This window comes from Phycodurus eques, chromosome 18, assembly GCF_024500275.1.
Source record: "Phycodurus eques isolate BA_2022a chromosome 18, UOR_Pequ_1.1, whole genome shotgun sequence".
NCBI lineage: Eukaryota > Metazoa > Chordata > Actinopteri > Syngnathiformes > Syngnathidae > Phycodurus > Phycodurus eques.
The window spans coordinates 5512358-5527004 of NC_084542.1; the positions used below are offsets into that span (position 1 = coordinate 5512358).

At 41.9% G+C, this 14647-nt stretch overlaps 2 protein-coding genes across 3 annotated transcripts; both read right to left on the bottom strand.

Annotated features, from left to right (window-relative positions):
• Nucleotides 1-2944: 2944 nt before the first annotated feature.
• Nucleotides 2945-4854, bottom strand: LOC133417126 (coxsackievirus and adenovirus receptor homolog). The gene is made up of 2 exons (XM_061704636.1): nucleotides 4769-4854; nucleotides 2945-4444 (listed from the first exon to the last, which is right to left on the bottom strand). Exon 2 carries the CDS (start codon nucleotides 4436-4438, stop codon nucleotides 3569-3571), a length of 870 nt encoding a protein of 289 aa, XP_061560620.1. The 5' UTR covers nucleotides 4439-4444; nucleotides 4769-4854; the 3' UTR covers nucleotides 2945-3568.
• A 1573-nt stretch (nucleotides 4855-6427) lies between these two features.
• Nucleotides 6428-12256, bottom strand: psmc1b (proteasome 26S subunit, ATPase 1b). 2 transcript variants are annotated; one of them, XM_061704643.1, is made up of 11 exons: nucleotides 12219-12256; nucleotides 11686-11739; nucleotides 11160-11256; nucleotides 10712-10836; nucleotides 9978-10163; nucleotides 9759-9887; nucleotides 8797-8893; nucleotides 7709-7898; nucleotides 7457-7608; nucleotides 7119-7273; nucleotides 6428-6765 (listed from the first exon to the last, which is right to left on the bottom strand). In XM_061704643.1, the coding sequence occupies exons 1-11, from the start codon at nucleotides 12219-12221 to the stop codon at nucleotides 6631-6633; spliced, it is 1323 nt and encodes a 440-aa protein (XP_061560627.1). In that variant the 5' UTR covers nucleotides 12222-12256; the 3' UTR covers nucleotides 6428-6630. The 2 variants fall into 2 exon arrangements, with proteins under 2 accessions (XP_061560627.1, XP_061560628.1); XM_061704644.1 differs by lacking the exon at nucleotides 12219-12256 and adding an exon at nucleotides 12121-12143.
• Nucleotides 12257-14647: the final 2391 nt, after the last annotated feature.

The following is a 14647-nucleotide window of genomic DNA, read 5'->3' on the forward strand; positions in this document are numbered from 1 at the left end:
TAAACTCTGCTGGCGGGCCACATATTATTGATTTTATGACATGATGCTTCGGGCCGGAGGAAATTTGTACACGGGCCGGATTTGGCCCACGGGCCGGACTTTGGGCATGGCTGGTCTACGTCTATTCAACGCAAGTAGTTGGGATTGTTTTTATACGTTTATTTAAAAAAAGAACGCTTGATTAAAAAACAACCTATACGTAGTTCAAAACAAGATCCGCGTCGCATATGAGCTCCTTCGGGAGCCACCATATTTACGCCGTTTGTAAAGGATGACGTCACCGTGCATCTACGTCAAGACGAAGCATGCGCAGACAGAGCTTTTCCTGGCTCTAGTCTGGCAGGCGGCATGGTGAGCGACTGGTTAGCACATCTGCCTCACAGTTCTGAGGCCCCGGGTTCAAATCCTGCCTCAGTGTGTGGAATTTCCATGATCTCCCTGTGCCTGCGTGGGTTTTCTCTGTGTACTCCGGTTTTCCTCCCAGATCCCAAAAACGTGCATGGAAGGTTAACTGAAAAACTCTAATTTGCCCGTAGGCGTGAATGTAAGTGCAAACGGTTGTCTGTTTGTGTGTGCGCTGCGATTGGCTGGTTCAGGGCGTACCCCGCATCTCATCTGGGGTAGGCTCCAGCACCCCCCCGCCACCCTAGTGAGGATAAGCGGGATGGATGGATGGATGGTATATACTGTATGACAAAAATTTAATTCTGATCAATTTGGCAAAAGAAATATTCCACCTCTGTGAAACCGAATGAAATTCCATTCAGATTTTGCCTGTTATTCCAATTGAAGCGTCATATGGAGTATTTTAATTTTTATCGGTTTGGGCTTCTAAACCAATTATAATCGCAATAGAAGGCTCCATGTAAACCAGGCTAGTCTAGATACTTAGTATCGTTTAGAGGCAGGTGGCGGTGACTATTTGGAGTCTATGTTGTGTGTTTGGTTGTTCTCCATGTTTCAAAATTGGATCCATACCGCATCACCTGTTTCAAGTCAAATTTGAAGATGCGCATCTTAGGTTGCTTGAGATGTTTTTTTTTTTTTAAACTGAGCACTACAATGCCGTGTATTAATTTGTGTTTGTTTGTTTGTTTTTGCTTTTTTTGTCCTCAGTTTTTGCTACCCGCTGCCCCAATGCTCAGCGCTCCTCGGCATACCTGTTACTTTCTGGTCAGACTGTCTCTTCAGCCACTGTTATTTGCAAAAAGTTCTCTTGCCTTTTTTAACTGAGAGTTGCAATAAAAAGCTCGAAGCAAGCACACGGAGCCCCTTTTTTGAAGAACGGTTTCTCTCACAAACTCCCCACGGAACATTCAGGGCTTGAATAATAGACCTAAGAGGCCTACATTTATTCCTTGCACTCATTTTGCTAGCACCCAAAGTTAGACAAAAGAAAATTGGCAAAAATACCTGCATGTGTGTGTTTGTGGGGCGGGGGGTACTTCCACTTTTTGTTGTGAAATTTGCTGCCCCCCATCTAGTGGTGGAATGCCTGAAGCTCACTCGTATGTCGAGTTCGTGCTCGCAAAACAAAACAATCTAGCGAGCGATGTCTCCTAACTCTGAATAGTTTGTAAATTGGGGCCCTCGCAAGAAATTGTACCACTGTATAATAATACAAACGTATTGTGACAATGGAGTTGTGGCTTCAATTCAAAGTAGTATGCGTGGTGGTCATATGAACATGAAGATAAGAAATCAATTTGTAACTTTAAGATTTGTGATGACTAACTACTGCATTAGGCTATTTGTTGTTTGACCCCCATTATGAATCATTTTAACCTTCGTGTCTGATTTTATGATAACTATGTTGTGAGATGGCTTACGTGGCTTCGAATAAGCCACGAGCGAACACTTAATGCATAGCGATGCGACGATGCGAGTGTTGCATGCTGGGATCTACACGCGCCAGGTATTTCCGATGCTAACGAGACGCTCGTAAGTTGATATTTTAAGGAAGGAATACTGCTTTGTTTTTATGATTATGAGTCTGTACATGTCTGTAGTTGTTGCAAAAGAGTTCCAGAGCACTGCGACCGGAGGATTTGCTTTGTGTTGTTTCATATGATTGAGGGCTTGTCAGTCTACTCGTTAGCATGCTACGTTGTTAGCAGACGTGCCATGGACATTTTGCGTTCAGTACGGCTGTTTTTACACAATATAAAACCTTTTTCCTTTTTTTTTTTCATCCAAAAGAAAACATTCGCGTAAACTGTAAATGTACGGAGATACTGTAATTATAGAATTCACTCAGTTTTGCAGTTTATAAATGCTATTTCCATATGATAAATGGTAAGTTAAAAATGTTGTATGTGGGCTGATTCTCACGATTTGTACAAATATGTATTTTTCCTGAATTTCATTCTGTAAGTAATGTGTTGAAGTTCATGTCGCGATGGATATAAATGAATGTCATCTGAACGAGAAACTTTGGAAGAAGATTGGATACATATGAGATAACTTATAATACTGTTAATATATAAGAATATGATTGGTGTTTGGATATTGTTATTTTTTTGCTTTTTTTCTATCGCTGAATTTGCATTCTGGAAAGTGTCGATCCCGACCGGGGTCTTGATGCAAGGCAGGGTCAGAAAGCATCCAAATTCTCCATCTTCCAGATCAATACATTCTACATCGGTAGCACACGCACATACACTGATCAAACGGTCCAACATTGATATTGGGAGAGCGACAAATTTATAATTATTATTTTTTTGTATTGGGGAGTTGCATCTGAATTGTGATTTTGCTTTTTGTTAATTTTTTAAATAAATATTTGTTTACCCTTTTCATCTTTTTTACCCATTCCTTGCTCCTTGAATAGAAGCCTAAGTATAGCAGTCACGAGTTGTTCTTTATACCAAGTTACAAATTCTTATCCTTCAAATTCGAAACAATTCATCCTTCATAAAAGGATTTCTCTGCTTTATTTAAAGATATACAAGTGCATAAAGACAAAAAAAGTGGAAATAAAATAGTTTAAAAGATTCTGCACTTGTGAAAAGTAACATGCAAATTAAAATGATGTAGTCAAAAACTCAAGACAACATGAAACAACATTTAAGATAAGTTCTTATAAAGTTCTGAACAATGCATCTTTCATAAAACAAGAACAACACAGCCTTTCAATTTTCTAGCCTTTATTAAAACATTTACAATAAAGACTATCCATCCCATCCATTTTCTGAGCCGCTTCTCCTCACTAGGGTTGCGGGCGTGCTGGAGCCTATCCCAGCTATCATCGGGCAGGGTACACCCTGAACTGGTTGCCAGCCAATCGCAGGGCACATACAACCAACCAACCATTCGCACTCTCAGTCACACCTACGGGCAATATAGTCTCTCCAATTAATGCCTGTTTTTGGGATGTGGGAGGAAACCCACGCAGGCACGGGGAGAACATACAAACTCCACACAGGCGGGGCTGGGGATTGAACCCGGGTCCTCAGAACTGTGAGGCTGACGCTCTAACCAGTCGTCCAACGTGCCGCCCAATAAAAGACTAAAAAGTCCAAAATACAACAGATATCTTTATGCTTGGAACAAAAGGGAAGAGCATCTATTATATAGCTATTGTGTTGCTGGGTTCCAGTAATGTCTTCTTTTTTCGGCGCCAGTAGAAGGCAGCGGCGATGGCGACAAGGCTGACCACGCTGATGGTGACGACGATAGCAATGGAGGCGACTGCGGTGGTCGAAAGCAACAGCGGACTGTCGACGTCAGTGTGTGGTTGGGACAGCGGCGGACACTTGAGGACAAGCTCGCAGTGTTTGGTGTCCACCATGCTGTCCGCCGTGCAGCGATAGTTCCCGCAGTCCCGCTCGCCGGTGTTGTCCACACGCAAGGTGCCTCCCACGGTGTCAACGACGGCATTAGCAGGCAAGACCTGGTTTCCGCTGGTCTTGGCCCAGGTGTACCTCAGAGGGTGGCTGCCGTGCGAGGATTTGCATTTCAGCGTCACCCCGTAGCCTCCCGTAAGTTCCCCGTCCACACTGCACTGAGGCTGACCGGGCGCCTCCATGACCGTCAGCTCCACGCTTTTAAGGTCCAGTTCCGGTAACTTCTTCACGAAGCACCGGTACTTCCCGGAGTCTGAGAGACGAAGGTCTCTGATGATGATGGAAGCGTCTCCGTTGTGGGGATCGGACAATGTGAAGTGGACCCTGCCCTCCAGTGCTTTGTCCAGATCAGTATACAAGTGGCCGTCGGTGAACCAAATGATGTCCCTCTCTTCTGTTCCGGACACAATACTCCACATGATCTCCGTGTACTGCGTGGTGGTCACGGTGTGAGTGTACGGGCAGGCCAGCTTGACATCTGACCCCCTGGCGGCGTAGTAGTGGCTGCTGTTCATGCTGATCTCTAGCGCGCTCGCCGGACCACTGCTGCAAAGCACTCCCAGGAGGGCAAACGGCCAAAGGAGGCACCGCATCGTCACCTTGTACAAACACAAACACTGACATTCATAACTTGTTTTTGCATTGTTACAAGTTTAAAAGTTAACAATCACCAATGTTCCCACGGCAAATACTAACACAAACACACAAACATCAATATCTAATAAAAGTTAACAATCAGACACAAACACACTAACATCAATATCTAATAAAAGTTAACAATCAGCAACGTTTACACTGTCAAATAAAAACATACACTTGACATTCCCCCCCATTACACGTGTACACATCTCGTGTGGAAGCATGATACACATACATAAACACAGCACAATCAAATCTAGTTGAATAAATAAGGTCAGGATTACCTGCTCAGGTTTCTGCTCAGAAGGAAGAAAGGAAGGAAGGAAGGAAGGAGGTCGCACTGCACCGAAGGCAACACACTCAAAGTCTTTCTTGGTCTTGGTATGAATTCAGAGTGAAGCGCAGAACTTTTATAGCAGCGATGAGATAAAGTCATCAAAGAGTTTAAAGATGATGACGTGTTTGACGTAACGTCAAGGCTTCGCATCAGAAAAGAGAGTGCGACATTGATCTTCTTATTCGTGTCATTCGTATTTACCGTTGACAATTGACAAGATGAAGCGACAGAAAATCAAAACTCAAAAACAGCCACTCCAGAGGTAGAGTTGTATGGGTGTTGGTTTCACAGACGCAAACTTAACGATAGACTGTCGACACAACTACTTGTGAGGACTGAGTCGAGGAAGTGATCAATAACGTGCCTAAAACAACCGTCTAACTCAAATAAGCAGTGCTTTTCCACGAACGAAATTAAATGAAAGAATATGTCCAATGTACATCGTGCCTCGGGCCGGTAAAGTGAGAGTGGACACGCAGCAACAACTACAGACTAAAAAGTGTGCATTCTGGGTATGTGTGAGAATAAAGCTGTGTGCAATACACTGTCAGCTACACGCAATACCATTTTGTTGTTTTGGTTTTTTTTTTGTAACAAATGGGCAAACTAAAACTTCCTATTGTATATTTGCATGTGCACTAATCAACAGTGCAGTTTATTTGCAAGGGATTGAGTGCACTCACCAGACAACATTAGGTACACTTGCACACTTGCCTGATATCCAAATAAAAAAAAAACGAAGAAAGATCTGCCCTTTTACAAAGTATGGAAAACGATATACCGTATAATATAATAACAACATTACAGCTCTTGTACGGGATCTCATATCGGGCCAGTGAGTAAAATTATTTTAAATTGCCCTCAAAACTAATAAGCGGAGCACAATCTGCACACATCATGGGTGAAAAAGAATGCGGATGTGACATGTCAAATGATTCCAACACCACAGTGAGCCTTGTCTTATTTGCAACCCCATTCTGTGTTTTCATACTGAAAAACAAGGCGCTGTGTTAGAATCCAACTGTTTCCTGGAGTTGTCAGGGCAGCTGCTTCATTAGAGCACACATCCATCTGAACTGTGTTCAATGGGTTCTTTTCCTCTTCCATTTGCTAAATGTGCTGCGACGTGTGAGGTGCAGTTGAAACGCCGGATTTAATATGGAAAGTGTTTTGCAGGAGGGGGGTGCTTCTCGGATGCTTGCTGCATGGGACCCAGCAGCTCTTTCTGCTGAGTACAGTGATGCGTGTGGCTACACATCAAGAGGAATTAAGTCAATTGCTGCTGTTATGCTGTGTGACAGATGTCAGCTTAGCTGGATTTACTTATCCGCCCTGTAATCATTTAACTGCTGATTAAAATACAACAGCAGATTCAAATCAGACTTGCACTTGTTTTATTGGATATTTGCTAAAAAAAATAAATATCTTTTTTTACAGAACTCTCTGTCAGGACAGGACTTAGTTATTTGCCTCTGTGCCGGAATCATTAGTGAAGTGTAGAACATTGCTATTTATTCTCTTGAGAAATCCTCTGCAGATTGTCTTGCACGGCAATCTAACGCATAAGGCAAAAGAGGTTTTAAATAGGAGATATAATAAAGCCACATGGGTTTAAAGATATTCAGTTTATTTTTTTTAGTAATATCTTAATCATGTAACCTAAAAAGAGCAGAGATAAGTAAGACATGACATGCACAAAATATAACAAAACTCTCTCTGGGGAGATGAACAACTCAGTTGATGCCCCCTCTCTTTCACACGGCGACGATGTATAAAGGCGGGGTGGGAAGAAACGGAAAGGTTTGGAGGTTAGAGGTAAAGCCCCTCCGGTGTGCCTTCCTGCTTCTTGTACAAGACGTTTTCCTTGGACTTCTTGAAGTCCTCATTGGTGACCTTCATGCGGCGTTCCCGCAGCGCCATAAGGCCTGCCTCTGTGCAGATGGCCTGCAACACACAAGGAGAGTAGATGAAGACAAAAACATAGAAAACCAAAACGTAGCACAGATCACAGCAGTTATTAATACACAGCAGGCAAGTACATCGAGTATATTATTCAGTTGTATCGGGGGAGCCTCAAATTCTGTCTTGACAAAGATTATAATGCTTAGTTTTAATTGACAATGTGATAGGTACTCATTTACCAAAGTTTGAAATTGTGCTTTGCAGAAGGGCATCGCATCACACTAAGATCTGTTACAAGCTAGAAGCACAATAAACATATTGGTAAAATAAATGCCTCTAAAAGTGTCACTCACAACTGAAAATTGTTCTCTGACTGCTGTCTTCATTTATCCTACCTTAATGTCTGCCCCCGATAGATCGTCTTTCGCCAGAATGAGGTCGTCGAGGGTGACATCGTCAGCTACTGTCATGCGGCTCGTATGAATCTGGAAGATCCTTCTTTTGGTCTTCTCGTCTGGCAGAGGAAACTCAATTTTTCGGTCGATTCTCCCTGAGGAAGACATAAAAATAAGACAAGGAGCGCTGATAAACGTTTTCTATATTGAATAAACCAGTGGGAATAGTGCTCACTTAAAGGGGACACATTATGAGAAATGTCACAGATTTAAATTGCGAAACATGCACATTATGTCTCTTCTCAAGTGCCCTTTATTTACGTCAGAGTCATACTGACCAGGTCTGATGAGGGCTGGATCCAGAGTTTCTATCCGATTGGTGGCCATGATAACTTTGACGTCACCCCTCGAGTCGAAGCCGTCCAGCTGGTTGAGTAGCTCCAGCATGGTCCTCTGGATCTCCCTCTCACCACCAGAATTAGAGTCATACCTGCGTGAGAGACACACACACACACACACACACACGCACGCATCATCATATCACCGCCATTGTGTCCCGAGTGGTGGTTGCAAAAGGAACATCTTTGCACCTTTTGGTCCCGATGGCGTCGATCTCATCGATGAAGACGATGGAAGGCGCGTGTTCTTCCGCCACCCTGAATAGCTCTCGTACCAGCTTGGGCCCGTCTCCCAAGTACTTCTGGATGAGCTCGGAGCCCACCACACGCAGGAAGGTGGCAGATGTCTGATTGGCTACAGCCTTGGCCAGCAGTGTCTTACCTGGTGAGCAAAGATTAGAAATATTTTTTAAACTAGCGATAAATGGTCACGGATGACCAGAATACATCACACCAGACATCCACACTTTAACAAGAAAAAAAAAGTATCTTAAGTGCTTTAGGAGAATAGTTTGTGGTATATTTGGGGTTTAAGCTTTTAAAAAAGGCAATTATAATAATTTTTACTGGGCCTGTCAATTGTTCAATTTTTGTTGCTATTTGCAGTGGGTCTTGGTCCCTAACCTTCGCTAATAGTAAGGGCTCACTGTACAGTACTGTTCAAATGAAAGATGGTCCGCTCCTCACTAAATTCAGCAGATCGCTTCAGTTTTAACTCATTCACTGCCAGTCCTCAATGTTAACATGACTATTTGAATTCAACAGCCGTCAATGGCAGTGCATGAAAAGTGTAACGTGCATTTGTGAGATTGTGTGAAAATTAAGTTTCAGCAAAGCCTTTTGGGATTAACTATGGTGTATTTATAGTGTAACCTGTTAAGGGACTAGAGACTAAAAATGCCATTATACAAAATAGACCAATTATCAGCCTCCCCCCCAAAAGATCGAATATTGTCTACATAAATAGTTTAAACCATAAAAATAACACACCATGATTTGAGATGGCTTGCAGATTATTTGATTTTTGACATGCAACTCTTCGCATGTACACACTGTGAAGACTCTCGGAACTGCTAATGATAACATTAAGCTTAACTTAGCCCCTCCCTGACATACAAACCTTGTCTCGGTCAAAATGTGCCACTTCACCATAGTGCCTTGGCAGCAAGATGCCACAAGAAGGCGCCAAAGCCATGTCTAATAGAACACCTTATCTTTGGATCATTTCCTGAGACACCCTGGTTGGGAAGAATCGCTGGTGTATACTACATTATCCTCACCCGTGCCAGGTGGTCCATAGAGGATGACACCTTTGGGGGGCTTGATGCCCATTTCTTCATAATACTCTGGATGTGTGAGCGGCAGCTCCACTGACTCCTGAAAGATCACAACACAACCAACCACACATTCAGCCTCCATAAAACTAAACAAAACAAAAAAAAAAACATCAGCCATGGAGTAAATGTAACCATCATATCCGTACACATTCAAACACTTAGCTATCAGCATTTCATTTCTGAAGCCATCGCAATATATATACGTATACTGATTTAACACTATTTATTATTGTGGTTGTTTAATGCAGTGGTGCAAAACACACTGCAATCGTACTGAGATCTGTTTGCGAACCAAATAAAATTTTCCCATTAAAATGAATGGAAATAGACTTAAGCCGGTCCATTATGTTTAGCTTGTTTGTATGAGTTCAGTTTAAAAGAACTATAGAAATAAATTAATCTTTTAATGCCTCTTGGTTCTTAATAGCACAGAGCTGCCCAGGCGTCGAGCGGGAACTTCCCACCGAGGCACCCAACCCCAAAAGATGGTAGATTTCGCCAAATCAAAGTGCATAGCGAAATAAGAAACATGACCACCATTCTCATCTTTAGCTTTTATTCCCCCCCCCACACACACACACAAATAGCATTTGGGTTCCTATTAGCACTCTAATTTTTACTTCTTTGGGGAGTAACACTGACGGGCTAATTTAGAACAACAGCAAAAAAGATAAACTACCTCTATGTGAAATACGTGTCGCAAGGCGCGAACAACTTGCTTTACACTGTTTGAGAGAAAGCATAGGTGAGTGCCCTACGCGGATGCTGTGACTTTGTGAACCGGGGCAGTTTTTGAACAGACATATCTTCTCAAAACTGATTTGTTTGCGAACTGTACAAATACTATACTGTGCTTATATATTTTTTTACGTATAACCGCCGCCCTCTCTGACAGACATTTATACCTTGATCTCCTGGATCTGATTGTCCAGTCCCCCGATGTCAGCATAGGTCTCTTGAGGGGCTTTCTCCACTTTCATCACAGTCACCAAAGGATCAGTGTCATCCATCAGCACCCCAATCACAGCATGAACCTGAAGGATCAACGACGAGATGAATACCAATCTTTTTTTAAATGTATGACGATAATGAATGAGGACTGCGGGAGCATCACTGAACATTACCTTATGGTTGAGCAGGACTGAGCAGCCTGGCTCCAGCAAATCTTTATCTACGAAGGACAAGATGCTGACGTAATGCTCTGAGCCAACTGAGGTGGACACAATGGCATGATTGTCATCAATGATCTCTTCCAGAGTGCCCACAGACATGGGGGTCCCTCGCAGGTCATCCACCTTGGACCTCTCCTCCTATGACGCAAATACTATATTTTATATTAGAAGCAGAGCACAAGATACCCTCTCATATTAACTTCTGCTAAACGGCTTGTCAACCCATTCAAATTTTCATGTTTCAAAATTCAGGGAGAACTTGATGTCCCCCCCCCCCCCTCCTCCATTCTGGGGTTTGTTGGTAAAATGACAAACAATACCATGTGATACCTGTATGCGCATTTTGTACAGGAATCGTTGTTCAAACATGATTTTTCTCATTAGGGTCACACCTTGGGAGTCTATCAGGGATGACTGGCGAGAGGCAGCATACAGCCTGGACTGGCCGGCAGTTCATTACAGGGTGGTCCAAAAGTAAGCTTAATTTTGCCCCACCCTGTATAGACTAAAAACCATTCACACCAATGGACAATTTGGAGTCTTCACTTAACGTAACATGCATGTCTTTGGAATGTTGAAAGAACCCCGAGTATCCGGAGAAAACCCATGGAAGCCAAGCTTTAGGCCACCACACTGCACATAAAATAGAATACCTATACATTTAATTTAGTCATATTAGGACTGACCTCCTGTTTTTCTTCCAGTGGTTTCATCTGTTCCTGGTTTCTGATGAACTCCTCCTCCATTAGGAGGTAGTCCTTAATCCGCTCCTGCTTCAGCAGCTTCAGGCGGCACTGAGTATGAGGGGTGACTGAAAACATCAATTAACATCAATTTCATAAAAACACCATATTTTTTTCCCATGGACATAAAAGTCTAGCAATCCTAAACTTACCCCCCCCAACCAAAAAATACTCAAGACCTCAACCACAGGTCTAATACCATCATCGTCATTTAAAAAAACAAAAACAAACCAAAAACAAAAACATTTGTGTTAACCAATTCTCAGGGCATTGAATCGATTGCAACTGGACAATTCAATGCCCTGAGAACGAATGACCTGGATAAATACGAATATTTTACAGGCTTGAGATTCACAAATTCTTAATTGTGTGCTTTTTAAAATGTACTTACCCAACGGGAGTTTACTGGCAGCATCTGGTCCTTTTGTCTTCTTCTTTTTCTTCCCAACTCTGGTGGGAATTGGGGGCTCATACTTCTTTTTCTTATCCTGAAAAAAAGTGGAACATTCTTACCAATTGTTACTGAGCATCTCAACCAAGGCTTTTACAGTTAACGTTAAAACAATTCTCAAGTTGAATGGGAACAAATAAATTGTGCTATCGCAATTAAGTAGCACAGCAGTGTAAAAATACATTGTTATACGGCACAAGAAGACAAATTTAATTTTTATGAACTCTCTTGTAAACCAAGGACCAACGGTATGTAACATAGCAAAAAATAAACCGGAATCAATATTCTAAATCAAACTAACTGGTAGCTACAATGTGAGAAGAAATATAAAAAGAAATATGTTTTATATCATGTTTTTAACGTGTCAGTAGATCAAGCATTGTTGAGTTAAAAAACAAACAAAACAAAAAAAACGAACATAACAAAACAGGTTAGCAATAGCTTAAATTTGCTATGCCAATCTTACCTTGTCGTCCTTCTTGCCTCCCCCTGGACCGTGGCCGCCACTCTGGCTTTGACCCTTGAATAGTCGCACGTTGTTTAGCATAAGTGTCAAGACAGTCATGCATGTAAATAATGTACCGGTAATTACATCTTCCAAATGACAGAGCAAAGCGCCCGGTACGTTTAGCTCGCCTGGCCCACATATCAGCTGTGTTAGTAAAACATAAAAACCACGGGTAATGCAGAAGAAAACACTCCCATAGGGAACTCCGCTCGCGCATATAATCAAATGTCTCGACTTTACGGGGTGTCTTTAAATAACATTTGAGAAACGACATCAATGACAAGAAGATAACAGCAAAGGAAAAGCTAGCCATCGGCTAAAGAAAGGCTGAATGTGGTACTCGTTTTGGATATAACGAAACCAAGCCATTAAGTGAAAACAATACTTTAATACCTTAATGTATGAGGTGTGGTGGTTGTACGACGGAAAGTTATAAAATGTCCATGTATGGGGGAAAATTCCGAGAGAGAGAAAATTGCTTGCTCACTTACCATCGTTTCTCGTCGCTTGGGAGTGACGTCACGACGCTGGCATCATCGCGTTGTTTTCAGTCGCCCGTCACATCACCCATCGGCACTCTACCGCCACCCTGTGTTTGGGAAGTGGATCTCACTCCAGCATGTAGTTGCAAGCCTTCATTAAAAAAAAAAAAAAGACCTACAGACGTGCACTGGTTTGAACTGTATTCAAGTCTGTTTTTATTTATTGAACACAAAGCTGATATACTCAAAGGAGGCAATGTCCTATTCTGCTGAATGAATGGCAGCAGGTGGATACACAGGTTTATTGTACCTTCTGCCAGGGAAGATAATTTAATTGTTCTGCCTGCCACTATACATCTCTGGTTTAGATAGATGAACAAAGATACATTTTTAATTATAAATCCATCCATTCTCTTGAACAGCCTATCCTCACTAGAGTCGCGGGTATGTTGTTGCCTTCTCCAAGGCGCCTTTGGACAAAAGGCGAGGTACACCCTGAACACATGCAAGTTTTAGGAATGGGGAAGGAAACCAGAGAACCTGGAGAAAACCCACACAGGTATGGGGAGAACATGCAAAATGCAACACAGGAAGGCCGGATTTTAACCCAGGACCTCAAGAACCGCGAGGTGGATTTGCAAACCAGTCACTCACATAGTTCGTAAATATTAATTTTCGGACAATTGAAATGTGAAAATGTTCAATTAAATTTGATCACGTGATTTGTATTTGGCAGCCATGTTGGAGGTCGAGATTGGGAGGATAAACTTGGTTTGAAACAAAAATAGTAGGAGACACAACTTGTGTTCATTTTCATTTGGTCATTTTTTTCCCTGTACAACCATAATATCGGCTATTTTATACATTTCCTAATCTGTGCTAAAATGAGGGCTAAACAAGTTGACAGTATTAAGAAACATTGGATGCAGTGGCAAAGACAACACAATGAAACAACTACCGCCCAATGGAAATAGCAAAAATTAAACCGAGACAGTTGCACTTAATGACCCGCAGCAGCGCACAACTTGGCTTACATTAGCTAAAACAGCAATCAATGACTTTGCCTAACATTAGCCTCAAGGCTAGCCACGAGTTATGGAGAAAGTCAGCTGCCATTCCGGCCGATAGTCAAAGAAGCCTACATTTCCATCGTGTATTTACGTTGAATATAATACCACAGCGACAGTCAACGTGAGACATATATTTTGTAAAACTGTGTTACTCAAGAGTGCTGAAACAAATATAAACATTAAAAAAGGATATCGTGATCGGTACAGAAAATGGATGGATGTATATTGTATGTACAGCATGTAACGTGTTTTCTAACTTTTCTAAACGTGAAAGCTTACCTACAACAAACGTTAAAGCTTACCTTCAATAAAGTGTTCAGCTCTGTTCATTCGTGAAAGCCACAGTCTGTCTTTTCCTTGACAAATGTTCAGTGTTTCAGAATCGGTGTCTGTACACAGTGAAATGAGACTTTGTCAACAAAAAAAAAAAAAGTAAATTGAGGCGAAGCGGTACAGAAAGTGGATGGATGGATGGATGGATGGATACATAGTTTTCTTGCTATTCTCCCACACGCTACCCACCCCCACAGGCTCTCTTTCATATCTTTCACACGGATGATAATTCAATAAGTATGTCCCCAACACTAACAGTCCACTGCAGCCACCCTAATTATGTCATTACAGTTAATGAGCTAAATATACAGCGCTCCGACTGTTTATTCAGCGAATCACACGTCTGTGCAATTATGGAGCCAGTTATGCAAACTAATGCTACCAGCACCTACTGTCCAAAGTCAAGTATACAATTTTTGCACTCCTCAAACATGATATTTTTCAGATATATTGAATTGTCTTCTGGAGGAAGATCAACTGTGAAATGTGTAATATAGCGTTCAATCAGGTTTCTTGAATTTGTCATCACCATCATGGTGCCGTTTGGAAGTATATGTTGTACTATGTGGAATGAAAACAGTAGCGTGTCCGAGTTTATTTAAACCGCTTTTCAATCAGAATCAAATCCAATTGTTTTTCTGAAGCAGATGAGCATCATTGAGATTGAAACCTCTTTTATTAGCAAGACGGCGTTACAACACTAGTAAAATCATTCCAACAGGCAAAAAAAAACACGGACAAGAGGAACAAGATGTGCATGCCGCTGCCTGCCTAATCAGTCCTCTGATTAAACTGGAAGAAAAACTAGGGATTGATTCTCATCTGAATCATGTGAATAATGAGCCCTAAGTGTGGCAAAGAAGAACAAACTAATATAAAGTAAACTGTTAACTCAGACTGTCTGGAAATATAGGGTGTTCGAAGGTTTGGCTCACGTTACTGTTCAGTGTTGTGTGTAGTGCCTGTACCAACATCAACAGTGCAACAACAACACTGCAACTGATTTCTGATAACTTGACTGTAATCTGAACCTGT